At 45.1% G+C, this 16,605-nt stretch overlaps 3 protein-coding genes across 3 annotated transcripts; all 3 read right to left on the bottom strand.

The window, feature by feature from the left end:
- Window positions 1-3,264: 3,264 nt before the first annotated feature.
- On the bottom strand, window positions 3,265-3,615 carry LOC139787239 (uncharacterized; the record flags this gene model as incomplete). Its single annotated transcript, XM_071726313.1, has 1 exon — window positions 3,265-3,615. A coding segment is annotated over exon 1 (351 nt), but the record flags the coding sequence as incomplete, so codon positions are not given.
- Window positions 3,616-3,690: 75 nt separating this feature from the next.
- LOC139787238 (uncharacterized) lies at window positions 3,691-6,627 on the bottom strand. The gene has a single exon (XM_071726312.1). The coding sequence runs from the start codon at window positions 6,625-6,627 to the stop codon at window positions 3,691-3,693; it is 2,937 nt and encodes a 978-aa protein (XP_071582413.1).
- A 3,623-nt stretch (window positions 6,628-10,250) lies between these two features.
- Window positions 10,251-13,508, bottom strand: LOC139787237 (uncharacterized). Its single transcript, XM_071726311.1, has 4 exons — window positions 12,843-13,508; window positions 11,577-12,648; window positions 11,390-11,499; window positions 10,251-11,069 (listed from the first exon to the last, which is right to left on the bottom strand). The coding sequence occupies exons 1-4, from the start codon at window positions 13,506-13,508 to the stop codon at window positions 10,251-10,253; spliced, it is 2,667 nt and encodes an 888-aa protein (XP_071582412.1).
- Window positions 13,509-16,605: the final 3,097 nt, after the last annotated feature.

The raw sequence follows: 16,605 nt of genomic DNA, 5'->3' as shown, positions 1-16,605 counted from the left end.
CATTCTCGTCAGTTGGTCCAATTTTGGCAAAAATTGTTTTTTTGCGGAATTCGATAGCTATACTGTCTAGAATATCATGTTAAAAGAAAAATCGAAATTCGTAACGGTTGCCAAAAGTTAGAGCCTCCGAGCCGACCGACAAAGCAGGTAGCGAGCGTCGCGACGGCTCAGGTACGTAGCGCCGATTTTCCTCGTACATTTATCGACCTTTCTTTGGTTATGATTTCACGTAAGGTTTTCCTATTTTTGGCGTTAGATGGAGCCTTATTACACTGAACTATTAGGGATTACACTGGTGAAATCAGTTTATAACGTACAGAACACGTGTCGATTTGTGTCTCCCGCTTTTTGACGTCTCGTGCGTGTATTTTTTAAAATGCCTCCGACAGAAAAGCGACAAATACAGTTCGAAACGTCCCGGTAAAAAAGGACAAAGAAGATTCTCTGGAATCAACATACAAACGAAAATGAGCAAGAATTTGCCAGCACGTCAGCGAAGAAAATAGCCGTTCGGATGACTTCGAAACACCTGTTTCGCCGAGTACGTATATGCATTCGTGAATTTCACTTAGTTTTTTACTGTTCTTTCAATTTTAAAATGCAAAAGTGTAACGGAGATGTCAAATTTGAAAAAAAGAGGAACATGGCTTGGGATTTCAACTTTCTTGTTTATGTAAGTGTGACGATAATTTATTTTTCGTCTGAAAATATTAATAACAAATCCTACGAAATAATCCGGTTAGTATTTGTCAGTGGACCGCTCGACGTTTTCGCGGTGCGCGCCGTGGAAAGTACAAAAATGAGTACACGAAATAACAGTCAGTCCTTTTTATTAAAGTGGGTTACACTGGACTTCGCACTCGCGATTTCGCACTCGCTACATTCCTCCGTTTTCTCGACGTCGATCATGTATCGCGTGCGAGTTATGATGGCTCACTGCCGTCCCGGACGGAGCAGGCGAGGGATCGCGGCCGGAGCTTCGCGTCGAGGAATTCGGTGACGTGAGAAACGCTCGTTGGCTCCAAATCGTCTATTGGTCGCGGTGCTTGCGATCACGCGAGAAACACCTGTGCCGTTTGCTCGAAAACACACAAAAAAGGGGGGGGAAACCGTCGCGATTTGGAGCCTTTCAAGCGTTCTCGAATAATGCTTGCTGTCTCGTCGAAGTTCGAGAATTTTCAGCTCGCATTTATTCAATTCTCAACATGCCGCCCGCCTCGCATTCGACGGAATGCGAAACGAACGGGGGTTGACAAGGTCGCATAGAGGAGCGTGGGAACGTCTTGGTTCAAAGCGTTATATACAATATATACATTTGAGAACTTAACCTATTTTTACAATGTCCTTAAATCTAATGAAAAACGAACGAGCTTAATTCTAACGGGATTCCGCGGTTCCCGGCGGACTGATAGACGCGGGCAACCGACAGATCTGGTTATTGGTCGTTTTAGCTCGGAATTGGCGGTGCGTAATGTGACGACGCGAACGCGACCGTCAAGTCCGGGATGGACCTGCTGAATCCTTGCGAGTTCCCACTTTGAAGGAGGGAGTAGGTTACTCTTAAGTAAAACTAACTCGTCAACCTTCGGATTATCTTGAGATTCGGTCCATTTCACGCGCTGTTGCAATGAATGTAAATAGTCCGACGACCAAGAACGCCAGATCTGTTCGAGCATTAATTGTACGTGTTGCCATCGCGACAACCGATTCGCATTGATTTCGAGGACGGATTCCTCCGGTATGCTCGTGAGCGGTCGGCCGATAAGAAAATGACCAGGTGTCAAAGCGGTATAATCGGACGGATCGTCACTAAGTGGAGAGATCGGTCGCGAGTTCAAGCAAGCCTCTATCTTACATAAAAGCGCAACGAATTCGGAGCGAGACAGAGTGCGAGCACCAGTCACTCGCCTGAGATGGTGCTTAAAGCTCTTCACTCCAGCCTCCCAAAGCCCGCCGAATGTGGTGCCGCAGGGGGCACGAAATGCCACCGTACGCCGTCGTTAGCGAGAATTTCCTTAAGGGAGGGGTTGTTCACAAGCGCGCGGAAGCTGCGTTGGAGCTCGCGGTCAGCACCCACAAAATTCGTGCATTATCGCTGTACATGTCCGATGGCAGTCCGCGGCGACTGACAAACCGTTGAAATGCCGCGAGGAATCCATCGGTGGAGTAATCCTCCACACTTTCGAGGTGGATCGCCTTAGTGGCGAGACAAACGAACACCGCGACGTAGTGTTTGCTCCCCTTTTGGCCGCGACCGACAACGGGGGTAATGTTCATAGGTCCGGCGTAATCTATGCCCGTGTGAGAGAACGGAGGAGCAGGATTTACTCGGGGACTCGGGAGATCACCCATTAATTGCGTCGGAGTTTTCGCGGAATGTCGAACGCAGGTAACACATTTATGAATGTGAGATTTGATCATGCTTCGCGCGGAAATTAACCAATAATTTTGACGGAGACATCTAAGCGTGAGTTTAGTCCCTCCATGGAGAGAGCGTCGGTGTGCTTGATCGATCAAAAGTTCGGCAATATGATGTCTAGCAAGTATGACGGGGTGTCGCTCATTGTAACTCAGCGCGGAGTTTTCGAGCCGCCCGCCAAGCCGGATTAATTTATCTTTCCCGATAAAGGGGTGGAGAGAGCGTAAGGAACTTGATCGCGATACAGCGGCGTGAGCGTTCAAAGCCTTCAAGTCATCCGAAAAACAAGTCGCTTGTGCCGATCGAAGCCAAAAGACGGAGGCTTCGTGAATCTCCTCTGCGGTCAAGGGAGACTTGACGATCACCGAAGAGGCGACTTTATTTTTTAAGTTCCGAACGAAACGCCGAATGTACGCGGTAATACGAAGAAGTCGGATCCAGCTCGAGCAGGAGGTGGGCAGATCCCACTCAGGAGCTGAATCGACGAGATGAACGGTAGCTTTACGCGCTTCGGAAGATACCGTTTGTAAAATGTCCTTTTCAGTCGGAGTCGGGGGGATCGGCCACGAGGCCGTGGTCGAGCTAAGCCACCGGGGCCCCGACCACCATAATTCATGATTGACGAGATCGGCGGCAGTAAAGCCGCGCGACGCGCAGTCGGCAGGATTTTCCTGGGAGCGAACGTGTTGCCAACGTACGGTCGGAAGGCGCGTCTGCACCTCGGAGACGCGGTTCGCGACATAGGAATTCCAGCGGGATGGATGTTGTAGAAGCCAAGCTAATACGATTTGGGAATCAGTCCATCCAAATAAGAGAGCTCGCATCAAGCCCGTGGTGTTTCTTACCCATTCTATCAATCGAATTAATAGAACGACGGCGTTAAGTTCCAAGCGTGGAACGCTAACGGTTTTCAATGGCGCGACTTTCGTTTTGGCCGCGAGGAGGATGACTTGAATGTTAGAGGGAGAATGCACGATGCGGAGGAAAACTACCGCGGCGTAAGCGCGAGTGGAGGCGTCCGCGAAGCCGTGCAATTCAACATCGATTTTATCTTGACGCATCCCTGTCCATCGAGGAATGCGTATTTTGCTAATATTAGGCAAGTCTGAAACGTAATTGATCCACTGATGCAGAAGATCATCGGGGATGGGAGCATCCCAATCAATTTTACGGAGCCAGAGCTCCTGCATCAACATCTTGGCCGCGATGACTATCGGTGACGCCCAGCCGAGGGGTCATACAGCTTTGCAATAAACGATAAAACGGAGCGCTTAGTATGAACTGTCACGGCGTATGGCGAGATTACGAAACGAAACGAGGTCATCGCGCGGAGACCAAGACAGGCCGAGGACCTTGAGCGTGTCATCGTGGTTGATCGGATAGTCCGAGGATTCCCGTTGGTCCTCTGGAATATCCGTCAAAAGTTCGGCTGAATTCGCGGCCCATTTTCGCAGGGGGAAACATCCGCGATTCATTATGCCCACGAGTTGCTTGCGCTTCTCGAGCAGAGACAGAAGGTCGTCTGCTCCGAAAAGAACATCATCGACGTAGGTCGACTCTTCGATTATATTGACCGCGTCGGGGAAGTCTTTACCTTCGTCGCGAGCTAATTGGATAAGGGAGCGCTGTGCGAGAAAAGGCGAAGGTTTTTGCCCGTAGGTCACGGTGAGTAAGCGGTAAAGCCGAATCAACAGACTGTCGGGGGGGCGCCAAAGAATTCGTTGATAGTCCGCGTCATCCCGATGCACGAGTATTTGTCGGAACATTTTAGCAATGTCAGCCATGTACACGTACCGAAAGAGTCGCCAGCGCAGGATTATCGCGGCGATGTCTTGTTGAAGTTTAGGTCCCGCCATTAGAAAATCATTGAGCGAGGTTTTGTCGGTCGATTCGCTAGAGGCATTAAACACGACGCGTAACTTGGTCGTTGTACTCGATTCGCGTAAAACAAAATGATGCGGGATGTATATCGGGGGGTAAGGGGGGCGCTCGTCCGCCCGCACCGACTCCATGTGCCCCATCGATTCGTATTCTCTTAAAAAATCGTGATACTGCGCGGCGATTTCTGGTTTCCGCGCGAGTCGGCGCTCCATATTGGAGTACAGGAAGGAAGCCTTTCGGAATGTGTCGCCGACGCGAGGGGGGCCGTTTTTGAACGGCAAACGCACAATGTAGCGTCCTTGTGAATCGCGAGAATGAGTCGTCGCAAAATGCTTCTCGCAACGTTCGTCCTCTTCGGTGAGAGGAGTTCGAGAGGGGATACGTTCGTCCTCCCAAAAACTTTGAATTAAGGAATTCGTATCCTCGCAGGATACGCAACTCAGGACAGAAGCGGACTCTCCGGCCGGGCGCGCAGGGCCGGCGGGACCGGAGAGGATCCATCCGAAAATTGTAAGCTGGCCCGTCGGAGTGCCGACCGGGCCCTGACGTAGACCGTCGAGTAGCAGAGACCCGTATAAATCCGCGCCGATTAATACATGAATCGGGTGATTACATGAGGGATCAGGATCTGCTAAAGGTAAATCGCGTAGATGTGGCCACATTGCGGCCGGCTTCTGTTGAGAGGCTGTATAAGAAGTGATTCTTTGATATACGTAACCCGAGAAGGGAAATATCGGTCCCTGTTTGTCGCAGGGCGCGAGAGCAAGATTAACTTGTGACCGCGCGACTCCATTAAATTTTTCTCCAAAACAATGTATCTTCAACGCGGCACGATGACGCCTGGTTCGCATCGTCTGACAAAGAGATTCTGATATGAAACTGTATGTCGAGCCTTGATCTAGTAGTGCACGGACTTTAAATGTGCGGCCCTCGATTGTACTTAAACTAACATACGCAGTGGCGAGAAGTACATGAGGCGGTTGTTTCACAAAATCTCGAGTAGCATGCACGTTTTGAACGAACGCTGAGGGCGCGGCCGGTGACTCGGAGGCAGCGGCGACTGACACAGCTGACGGAGCTGAGGACGGCGAATTAATCGCGGAAAGCGTACTTTTAGTACCAGTTTCCGTACCCTCGCGGTGAAGCAGCGAATGGTGAGCTTGGTGGCATTGATTGCACCGTCCTTTACTCGGACAATTGTTTGAAAAATGCTCGGTTCTCAAACAATTAAAGCAACATTTATGCTGTCGCGCGGCGAGTCGACGCTGCTCGACCGACAGACTTAGAAATTTATTACACTTTGCAAGACCGTGGTTTCCGGAACAACGGACGCATTTGACGGGCGAAACCGTATTCACCGAAGCACGAGCTCTATTACCGCGCGCACTATTTGACGCAGATTCGGATTGCGAAGGGTAATCCGCGAGACCGCGAATGCGAAGAGTCATGAAGTCATGAATCTCTTTATACGTAGGGTACGCATCCGTGTTGCCTCGTTTAAGATTCCATTCATTGCGCGTTCGCGGACTGAACTTTTGCGAGATAATATAAACTAGGAGGTCGTCCCACATATCGACCGGACGATCGAGATTCGTTAACGCGGCGAGAGATGCGGACACACTATCGCGAAGTTTTTTCAACTCGGTCACGTTCTCGTTTTTCATTTTCGGTAAGTCGGCGAACGAATGGATATGCGCGTGAATAATCGCGTTGCGGTTGTCGTATTCGTCGGTAAGAAGTAGCCACGCTGCCTCGTAGTTCGCGTCAGAAATTTGAATGTTATTAATCAACGACGCGGCCTCGCCGGAGAGGCTCGCTTTCAGATAATGTAACTTTTGCGTTCTTGTCAACGATTCACTGTTTGCTACGAGAGACTCGAAGATTCCGCGAAAATTCTCCCATTCAGCGAAAGCACCAGAAAAGTTCGGAAGCGAGATACGAGGCAGATGCAATGACACTCCGGAGTGCGCGTCGCGATAAGAAGACTCGTTACCTCGATACGGCGCGCTCGGGGCGTCGCTACTTAATTTACCGATGACCTCGTGGAGGTGGTCCGTCGCGTCGAGGTAGGCGTCCTCGGCGGCAAGAAATTCCTCGTCCTTGAAGTAGTGGGTCGACTTCTTCTCCTCCGCCGTAGCCGTCTGCAGCAGCTGGACATGGAGGGCTTGCACCTTTTCCCAGAGACCCTCCAAATTCGTCAGTCTCCCCTTCGTCTTAGGGAGAGTGACCTGAGCCTTGGGAAGCTTTTTGAAGTTAATCAGCGACCGTCGTAGCTGGTCAATCGCATTGCCTTGAGCAATGAGTAGATTTTCGAGATCCGAAGACATGTTGAGCAGATGTCTGGATCGTGTAGAAATCTTTCAGACACTTGCGTGTCAATCTTCTTGTCGAGCGAAGACGCTCGTGTGCGACTCCGCGGCGAGTAGCAGGGCGATACTCGCGGGAGGCAGGGACGTCTGGCACGTCTCGGTGCGACTCCGCGGCGAGTAGCAGGGCGATACTCGCGGGAGGCAAGGACGTCTGGCACGTCTCGGTGTGCGACTCCGCGGCGAGTAGCAGGGCGATACTCGCGGGAGGCAGGGACGTCTGGCACGTCTCGGTGCGACTCCGCGGCGAGTAGCAGGGCGATACTCGCGGGAGGCAAGGACGTCTGGCACGTCTCGGTGTGCGACTCCGCGGCGAGTAGCAGGTACTCGCGGGAGGCAGGGACGTCTGGCACGTCTCGGTGTGCGACTCCGCGGCGAGTAGCAGGTACTCGCGGGAGGCAGGGACGTATAGCACGTCGCAAAGCAGGGCGCCGTCGGGCGGCGGATGCGTATCGCAAGGAGCACGATACGTTTGCTGGAGGTCCCGCAGGAGCCTCCGAAGCACTTCACAAAATCACAAGGCACCTATCTTTAGGAGAGCGGGTGTGGTGCGCTCAATGTTCGGAGTGAGCCACGGAGTCGAGAACGCGTAGGCGGCGAACTCCGTTTTCGAGCGAGTCGAGCGGGCGCGCCGATTCGTCAATCTCGGCGTAGCACAACGCGAGCACTTTTGAGGCGGTCGAACTGTCTATGCCGGTCTTTTATGTCGATCCGGCTCGAAGGACCATTAAATGTCAGTGGACCGCTCGACGTTTTCGCGGTGCGCGCCGTGGAAAGTACAAAAATGAGTACACGAAATAACAGTCAGTCCTTTTTATTAAAGTGGGTTACACTGGACTTCGCACTCGCGATTTCGCACTCGCTACATTCCTCCGTTTTCTCGACGTCGATCATGTATCGCGTGCGAGTTATGATGGCTCACTGCCGTCCCGGACGGAGCAGGCGAGGGATCGCGGCCGGAGCTTCGCGTCGAGGAATTCGGTGACGTGAGAACCGCGCGTTGGCTCCAAATCGTCTATTGGTCGCGGTGCTTGCGATCACGCGAGAAACACCTGTGCCGTTTGCTCGAAAACACACAAAAAAAGGGGGGGAGGAAACCGTCGCGATTTGGAGCCTTTCAAGCGTTCTCGAATAATGCTTGCTGTCTCGTCGAAGTTCGAGAATTTTCAGCTCGCATTTATCCAATTCTCAACATAAAGAATCAGCGGAAGTTATTCTATCTCAGAAAGCTGAAATTCAAAAGCAAATCGATGAACTAAAAATTTTTGAGATGGTATTAAGTGCGGGTCAGAAGGTGGTAATTCATTTTTCTCTGCATTTAACTTTGATTGATGGGAAAGTACTTAATATTTTAACAAATACCAAGTCCTCACAAAGTTGCCCTATTTGTAAATCAACTCCAAAGAATTTCAATGATTTTCAGAACATCTCTGGACAAACAAACAAGTTTCTTCCTGATCCTAATTCACTTCAGTATGGAGTTAGCCCATTACATGCCTGGATTAGGTATTTTGAGTGCTGTTTGCATATAGCGTATCGAATTAATATAAAAAAATGGCAGGTAAGAACTCCTGAAGAAAAAAAACTGTTGGCAGAACAAAAAGTTCAAGTACAAAAATCTCTGCGTGATAAATTAGGCCTGATAGTTGATAAGCCAAAAACTGGTGGCAGTGGTAATACTAACGACGGCAATACAGCACGCAGAGCATTTAAAAATGCAGATATTTTCGCTGATTGCTTACAAATTGATCACCGCTTGGTACATAATTTCAAGATTATTTTAATTACTCTTTCATGCCAACTACCAATTGATGTAAAAAAATTCGAAGAATTCTGTACAAATACTGCACAGTTATATGTCTCACTTTATCCATGGTTTCCCATGCCATCGACAATTCATAAAATATTGATTCATTCTGGAGATATAATAAGGCACTCTGGCTTACCAGTAGGAATGTTTGGAGAAGAGGCGTCCGAATCTCGTAATAAGGATTACAGACATTTCAGACTTAGTCACAGTAGACATTTCAGCAGGAAAACAAACTTAGAAGATTTATTTTATCGAGTAATGGACACCTCCGATCCAATAGTATCTAGCATGAGTATGACATCTCGAATGAGTAAAAGAAAACGATTACCGTTGTCAACAGAAGTGACGCAATTACTTTTGATCGATGCAGATGAAGAAGAACAGGATAGTGATAATGATGGTAGTACAACAGAAGAGGTCGCTGAAGAAAATACTGGATTTGATACGTTTAATCAACTACTTGATAGCATAGAGTTATCTGATGAAGAAACCTTTTATAATTACTAGTTTGAATATTCACGATAAACTATTTTCATATTAATTTATTTTTAAGTCAACTTATGATTAAGATATAGTAAGAAAAAAACAAACATAAAATACAAAAAACAAAAAAAACAAAAAACAAAAAACCCCAAAAAATTATTAATAATAATAGTAATAATAATATTAATAATACTAAAAATACTAAATGTTTCATGTTGAATTAAAAAATTTTTAATCCAGCAAAGTCGAAATAATCGTTCGCCATACTGGATTAGCCATTTTAGAATATTTAATACATATTCGTTTTTAGCATCCGCATCCTCGAAAACCCCTATATGCCACGTTTAGAATATATCCAATAATTTAAAAAAAAAATCCTCAGTTATATTAGGTTCGCCATTTTGAAATTTTGACTTCAGAATTGGAATCAGCAATCCAAAAAACTATATATACAGTTATAATTATAATTTTGTACATTTTAAGTGGGTTTGTTACTTTTTGCCACGCACGGAACTGAATCTCCTGGCCCACTGTGCATTGATTTCTGAAGGTGTTTTTAAATAACGTGAGAGGCGAGGGGACTCACTCAGAAAGCACCCCGAATACAGTGAGAGACGAGAGGACTCACTTTAACAAAGCACCTCGAATACAATGAGAGGCGAGGGGACTCATTTTAATAAAGCACCCCGAATTACCGATACGGTAATTAAGGGGTCTGAAATCGCACTGTAACCTCCTCGTGGTAGGCCCCGGAAACTACAGATTTTGTAGGCAAACTGCAGGCGTTTTAATTACATAATCATATCTTTTTGTTGTGTAGGTACCATATTAGATCCGCCATTTTGAATTTCTGAATTTTGAGTACGGATTCGAATTCAGCAACCTCAAAAACCTTTTAGTATCAACTTGCTACACAATCGGAGCATTTTTAGCAATTTCGTCCGCCATATTGGATCCGCCATTTTGAATTTCTGAATTTTGAGTACGGATTCGAATTCAGCAACCTCGAAAACCTTTTAGTATCAACTTGCTACACAATCGGAGCATTTTTAGCAATTTCGTCCGCCATATTGGATCCGCCATTTTGAATTTCTGAATTTTGAGTACGGATTCGAATTCAGCAACCTCGAAAACCTTTTAGTATCAACTTGCTACACAATCGGAGCATTTTTAGCAATTTCGTCCGCCATATTGGATCCGCCATTTTGAATTTCTGAATTTTGAGTACGGATTCGAATTCAGCAACCCCAAAAACCTTGAACTATCATATTTTATAATAATTGGAACATTTCTAGTATTTTGGCCACTTTTTCAGTTTCCTGGCCCACTGTGCGTCGGTGAGCGGACAAAGAGGTCGAGAGTTTAATACGGCCTCAATCTGTACAGTGATAGTGGTCATCTCCTCGTAGGTAAGGACTTTCTCCCCTAGGACTCGTTTCAGGTGAAATTTTACTGATTTCACCGCCGCTTCCAATTTTCCACCGAAATGAGGAGCCGATGAAGGGTTGAACCTCCACTCGGTACCGTCGTTGGCCAGAAGGGCGGCGATGTCACCAAGTTCTAGAGAAGATTGTTGAAATAGTCGTTTCAACTCGGCGTCGGCTCTTACAAAATTCGTACCACAGTCACTCCATAGGATAAAGCATATGCCTTGTCTTCCGCTGAAGCGTTTGTAGGCAGCTATAAACGCGTCTGTAGTATAGTCCGTAACCACTTCAATGTGTACGGCAGATGTCGCAAGGCAGACGAATATCGCCAAGTAGCCCTTATAAGACTTTGCTGCCCGCCCTCTCCAAGTCTTCAACGTCACGGGTCCGGCATAGTCGAGGCCCGAATGGGAGAAGGGCCACGCTGGGTTTACTCTAACAAAGGGTAGTTGGCCCATCAGCTGTTTTGCTCGAATGCCGCGGTAGCGAGCACAACGTCCGCATCTTAATATGTGGGATCGAACTGGCGCCCTTCCACCAATTATCCAGAAGGTCTCACGCAGGAGGCTCAAAGTGACTTGGGTGCCTCCGTGTAGTGATCTTCGGTGAGCATCTTCAATGACGAGTATGGTCAATGGTGACCTCCTAGGTAGAATAAGCGGATGCTTGGCTTCTATGTCAATCTGGGCAAAATGAAGACGGCCACCTACTCAAAGCAGACCGTCCCGGTCGATAAATGGAGCGAGTCGATTCAAGGAGTTTGACTTCGGCAACTGCTCTCCTCTTACTAAAAGTCGTATCTCCTCGTGGAACCATGCTCCTTGTACAATCCGCACCCATAAATCACGGCTTTGCTGGATCTCAAGTGGAGTTAATGGATAATTATAATTAGAAGGAGAAGACTGCGGTACTTTACGCAAGCAGTTTACGAATCGACGACACGTCGTAATCTAGTAAGAGATGAATACTTGCGTAATAACTCCCAGCATGGAGGATGACTTACGGCAGCAAGCATGACATATCCAGGACGCTCCTCCATATTTATGTCTAATGTCTGTCTGTATTCCGTGGAAGGCCAAGAAGCTTGAGATTCGGATAGCCACATTTCGGTCCCTTCCACCAAAGGTTATGGTGGAGCAATTGATCCGCTCTTAAGCCTCGTGTTGCAAGATCAGCGGGGTTTTGCTTACCCGGTACGAAACGCCACGACCCATTGGGCAGGATTTCTTGTATGGCGGACACGCGATTCCTAACAAAATCTTTCCAGCCTGATGGGTGAGCAGTTATCCACTTAATCGTTGCCTCTGAATCTGACCAACAGAACTCTAATGCTTCAAGCAACTCAAGAGCCTCTTTCACTATGGCTATTAATCGCGATAGGAGGAGAGCTGCAGTGAGCTCAAGTCGCGGAATGGTAAGTCGCTTAAGAGGCGCAACTTTTGTCTTTGAGCACACCATATGTACGGAGAATGTGTTGTCGCCATTTGGAATCCTTATGTACACCACCGCCGCCATAGCTAGTTGAGATGCGTCCGAAAATCCATGAATTTCAATCCTTGCAGTATCGCAACGGAGAATGCCGAGCCATCTTGGTAATGAAAGAGGTTCAAGTTGTAATAGTTGTTGTCGAAATGTAGTCCATCTCTCTTGTAAATTGACAGAAATCGTCTCGTCCCATCCAGTCTTCAACAGCCATAGCTCCTGCAAGATGATTTTTGCTCTTATCATAATAGGCGAAATTAGCCCTAAAGGATCATACAGCTTGGCTATGTCCGAAGCAATTGCTCTCTTCGTGAAGGTGATGGTGCCTGGAACTGCTGAGGAAAAATGCAAAGTATCAGTACATGGTCGCCAAACGAGACCTAGAAGCTTGCAAGAGGTGGTAGGCTCGATTTCTATGTCGGTAAGTCCCCCTTCTTCCGAGTTAGGGAGAAATTCAGGATGGTTGCTACTCCATTCGTGCAAAGGAAATCCTCCTGCTTTGCAAAGCCCAGTCACTTGCTGTATAATCTCCCTAGCTTCCGAGGTTGTATCAGATCCCCCGTAAATGTTGTCGACAAATCTACCCTTCTTCATAGGAATGATCGCTTTAGGAAAACGATGACCTTCCTCTTTTATCAATTGCTGTAGAGTTCTCAACGCCAGAAAGGGTGCACAGCGTAGTCCGTATGTCACTGTAGTAAGGCAGTAAGCGAGAAGCTGTTGTTCCCGTCCGATCCACAAGATTCTCTGCAAGTTCCAATCGTCCGAGTGTACCTCTATCTGACGAAACATTTTAACAATGTCCGTAGAGAGAGAACCTTATGGGTTCGTATCCAAATCAGAATGTCAAACATGTCAACTTGAAGTTTGGCTCCGGCGTGGAGAATATCGTTAAGCGAGAGGCCGTTGCTGGTGGGGCTTGATCCGTTAAAAACCACCCTGAGTTTCGTGGTTCGATTATTCTCTCGAAGTACCCCATGATGTGGGAGGTAATGCACCACAGAAGTCTGATCGGAGGAGGCGTCAACCTCTGTCATGTGACCCATCTTCAAATACTCATCTAGGAAGTTCACGTAAAGTTGTTGAAAAGTACTCTGATTTGAGAATCGTTGAAACAAGTTCTTAAGACAACCGAGAGCCTTTGCTTTAGATTCCCCTAAAACCGACGGATTGGATTTCAGAGGGAGGCGAACCACATATCTGCCCGTTGCATCTCGTGAATAGGTCGTTAAAAAGTGTCGTTCGCACTCCTCTTCCTCCTCAGTTAACTCTGCTGTAGTCGACTTAGGGAGTTCTTCTTGCGTCCAGAATCTTGAAAGGAGATCTTGTAATTCGTGATCCGGCGAACAATGATGCGCTTGCGCGGAAACAGGTGTCTCGGTTGCTGACATAGGGCCACAGAGGACCCATCCGAAGATGGTTTGCTGCGCCGTAGGCGAGGACGAATCTCCTGGTATCATGCCTGGTCGTATCACGACATGATAATTGTCTGATCCTATGATGACCTGTATCGATCCAGAGACGGAGTAATCCGGATCGGCTAACTGGAGTCCTGAAATAGAGGCCAGGTTGGAGCAATAACGCTGCACGATGGTAACTTCGCCGTAAGACGTGGCAATATGAAGGCTCGGATTTGACATTGTGACGCTGAGTCATAAATGGAGTGCAGTTGTATGAAAACACTCCCTTTTGTATGCCCGGAATAAGTGCCACCAATTCCGAGAAGCGGTATTGATGCGGCACACAGTGGGAAAAAATTGCCTATTTTTGGACAAATTCTGCTGACAGCTCAATTCTTCATCAATATTAATGAATTTTTGTTTTAAATACTCGTAAAGACTTGTACTATTGCATGACACTGCTACAAGTTTAAGATTCGATAATAAATATTAAGGAAAACAACATAAACTCAGTTTGCGAATAAGAACGTAATAACCCACGTAATTTTATCTCCAAAGAAAAGCTTCCGAATCCATTTAGTTTTACCAGTTAACATGTTAGCTCAGCAATTATCCTGAACTCAATATGCTACTTTGTTTTCAAATAATTTTACATTTACAAAAAAAAAACAGTTCTTTTTAGACGCACATTTTTAATCAAGTTTATTAAGAGTAAATTCTCTCACTAAGATTACAGTTACGTAGAATATAAATCTAAATACTATGTAAATTCATAAATTTTTGAACCCTATAACCTTAAATACTTCTGATATGTCACTGTTTTTAGTTGTATTGTAATAAATGTATTAGTTACTGTACAATACTTAAGCCCCATTACCAACGTCAAGGTAACAGCGATCAATGGGGTTTTTTTGGTTTTTTTTGTGTTTTTAAAAAATATTTTTATTGTTTTTTTTATTTTTTGTATTTTAAAGAATTTTTTTTAGCATTTTTAATTTTTTATCCTTAAGAATTAAAAATTTTAATATAATTAAAACAAATTGTTCGAAACAAGCATGTCTTTAGCTTCTTGAGATAGTGCTTTTCTTTTACGATCGTCTTTTATCCTTAAATTACTTATCAATGGATCTGATGCAATTAATAGATAATGTAGAATGTCTATGTTTGTCAGTCTTCGGTCAGACATTCTGCTATTGTGGGCTCTACATTTCCTAAACGTTTTATTGTTTCCTTCTTGCGGTTCTTCTGAAAACCAGCCAATAGGTAAGTTAAACTCCTTTACAATTTCGCTTCCATGAATTAAAATTTTATGGATGGATGGTGGTAATGGATACCAGGAATACAACTGTATACACATTTCGGCGGTTTTGAAACTGTAAGATTTGAACCTCGCACAGTCAATCATTTGTCCACTTGTCAAGACTTGCAAAATATTGTGAAATCTTTCTATCAAGTTCTTGTTTAATCCCGTAACTTCAGCAACAGTCTCTGCTTCTGCAAAAAAGGAGCGGGCTACATTGCCGGTATTTGTCGTCCCGAAACCTTGCTTTATAACATCAACTGTTAGTGACAACTTAGACTTCAAACCTTGTTGAATATATTTCTTTCTTGCCGCTTTAGATGCTTTATCCTCTTGGGTTCTTGCAGAACCTTTCTTAATATCTAAATTGTAGGATATGTGCAACAGATATTCGAGGCAGCGAATCCAGCAGTGCAATGTCGAAATTCCGAATTTGTAGAAATTCTCATTACAGGGAAGTTTAGTGACATGGGATAAATTATTGATAAATTTTGGTCCAACATTGCAAATATTGCAGCAATTAGATGACTTTTGTCCTGTTAATGCGTTGCAAACTTTGCCATCGATCATTGTGCATTTAATATCAAAACTAATTTCGAATAAAATGTTTTCGACCTCTAGAGTATATACTTGAACTTTCTGCAGCAAATTATTGTAATAATTATATTCTTTTATAATACGAGATCTACTTTCTTTCGCAAATATAAATTTTACAGGTCGACAGAAATGAATAGAAGAAGGTGTTTTATTAATCCAAATAACGTTATTGTCTGCTTGTAACTGAAGAGGTACAAATGAAATTACAAAACTGTTTGTCTGAAAGATTGGCATGGTCGTCAGAGTCATCGTCGCTACTATTAGTATCAGATAATTTATTACCCTTGTTCGTAACATTTTGATACGACCACGTTTGTCTTGTGGTTTGCTGCCCAGAAGAGCCATCCATTCCCCATTTACCAACAAGCAATAACTTTTGTTAGCAAGATTTGCAAGATCATCTTTCTCTAATCCCAAAAGTATTCTTTTAGCTGTATGTCCTAATAAAGAAATAAAATTCACACTGGCTCCTAAATCAGATGATTTAAATGATCATGTTCCGGGTAACAGAGTTTTTTAGCTTCTGTGATTACGACATATGGAGGATATAATTTGGTACCGGTAATTCTCTCATTATGGCTTTTTAGCTTCTCATATTTCCTCTTCGTCAAATCCAGATCAACATACATTGCTAAGATGTTATTAATGTTACTTTCATTATAATCGTCTGTTTTATCTATTTCACACCCAATACTACGGTCAATCTGGCGATCCTTTAGCTTTAAAGCCTTATTTAGTTGTTCTTTGCTGTGAGCTGATGCTAGTTCAACGATACGCCTTTGCTTCGTTTTACTACATCCTTCTTCGTAAGATAAACGGGGACGTCCAGGTCCCGACTTCTGATTTCTATTAATTCTATTTGATTGGCTAGATGCACTTTCAATTTGTTTGTCATCATTTGAACTTTCTGTAAGTTCTACAATAAATAATTTTCAAGAAATTGTGCATATCTTTTTAAAAAACGATTCTTTTATACGAGAAACATTGTGCCATTTTTACAATACTGCGGTAAAAAGCTAGAAATCAATTTTGTCTTTATTTTACTCAACTGATCTTCGGAAAAAAGAGTTCTTACTTCGAATATCATTGATAATTACTTGTAATTTGCCATCATATGTTTTTTCATTACTATTCCACAATATATTACAAAGGTACGAGTTTTGAACCCTAAAATGCATTTTAAGATGAAATAAACGTACGTATTTCTAATAGTAGAATACTTATTAGTAGAGTTCGTGCCCGATCTCGTGTCGCGCGCGAAGAACCGCTGCGTGCGAGTGAGTCGGGTGCTCGCTATAGTGAAGTAAGATATAATAGCAGACGCGACGATTCTCGACTGTCGATTGTTACTTCACTCTAGAGAGCACCCGACTCACTCGCACGCAGCGGTTCTTCGCGCGCGACACGAGATCGGGCACGAACTCTACTAATAAGTAACAA

The sequence above is a fragment of the Temnothorax nylanderi genome, unplaced genomic scaffold (genome assembly GCF_030848795.1).
Source record: "Temnothorax nylanderi isolate EJ_2023f unplaced genomic scaffold, tnyl_v1.0 TNYL_tig1357_pilon, whole genome shotgun sequence".
Lineage (NCBI taxonomy): Eukaryota > Metazoa > Arthropoda > Insecta > Hymenoptera > Formicidae > Temnothorax > Temnothorax nylanderi.
This window is presented reverse-complemented; position numbering and strand designations above follow the sequence as displayed.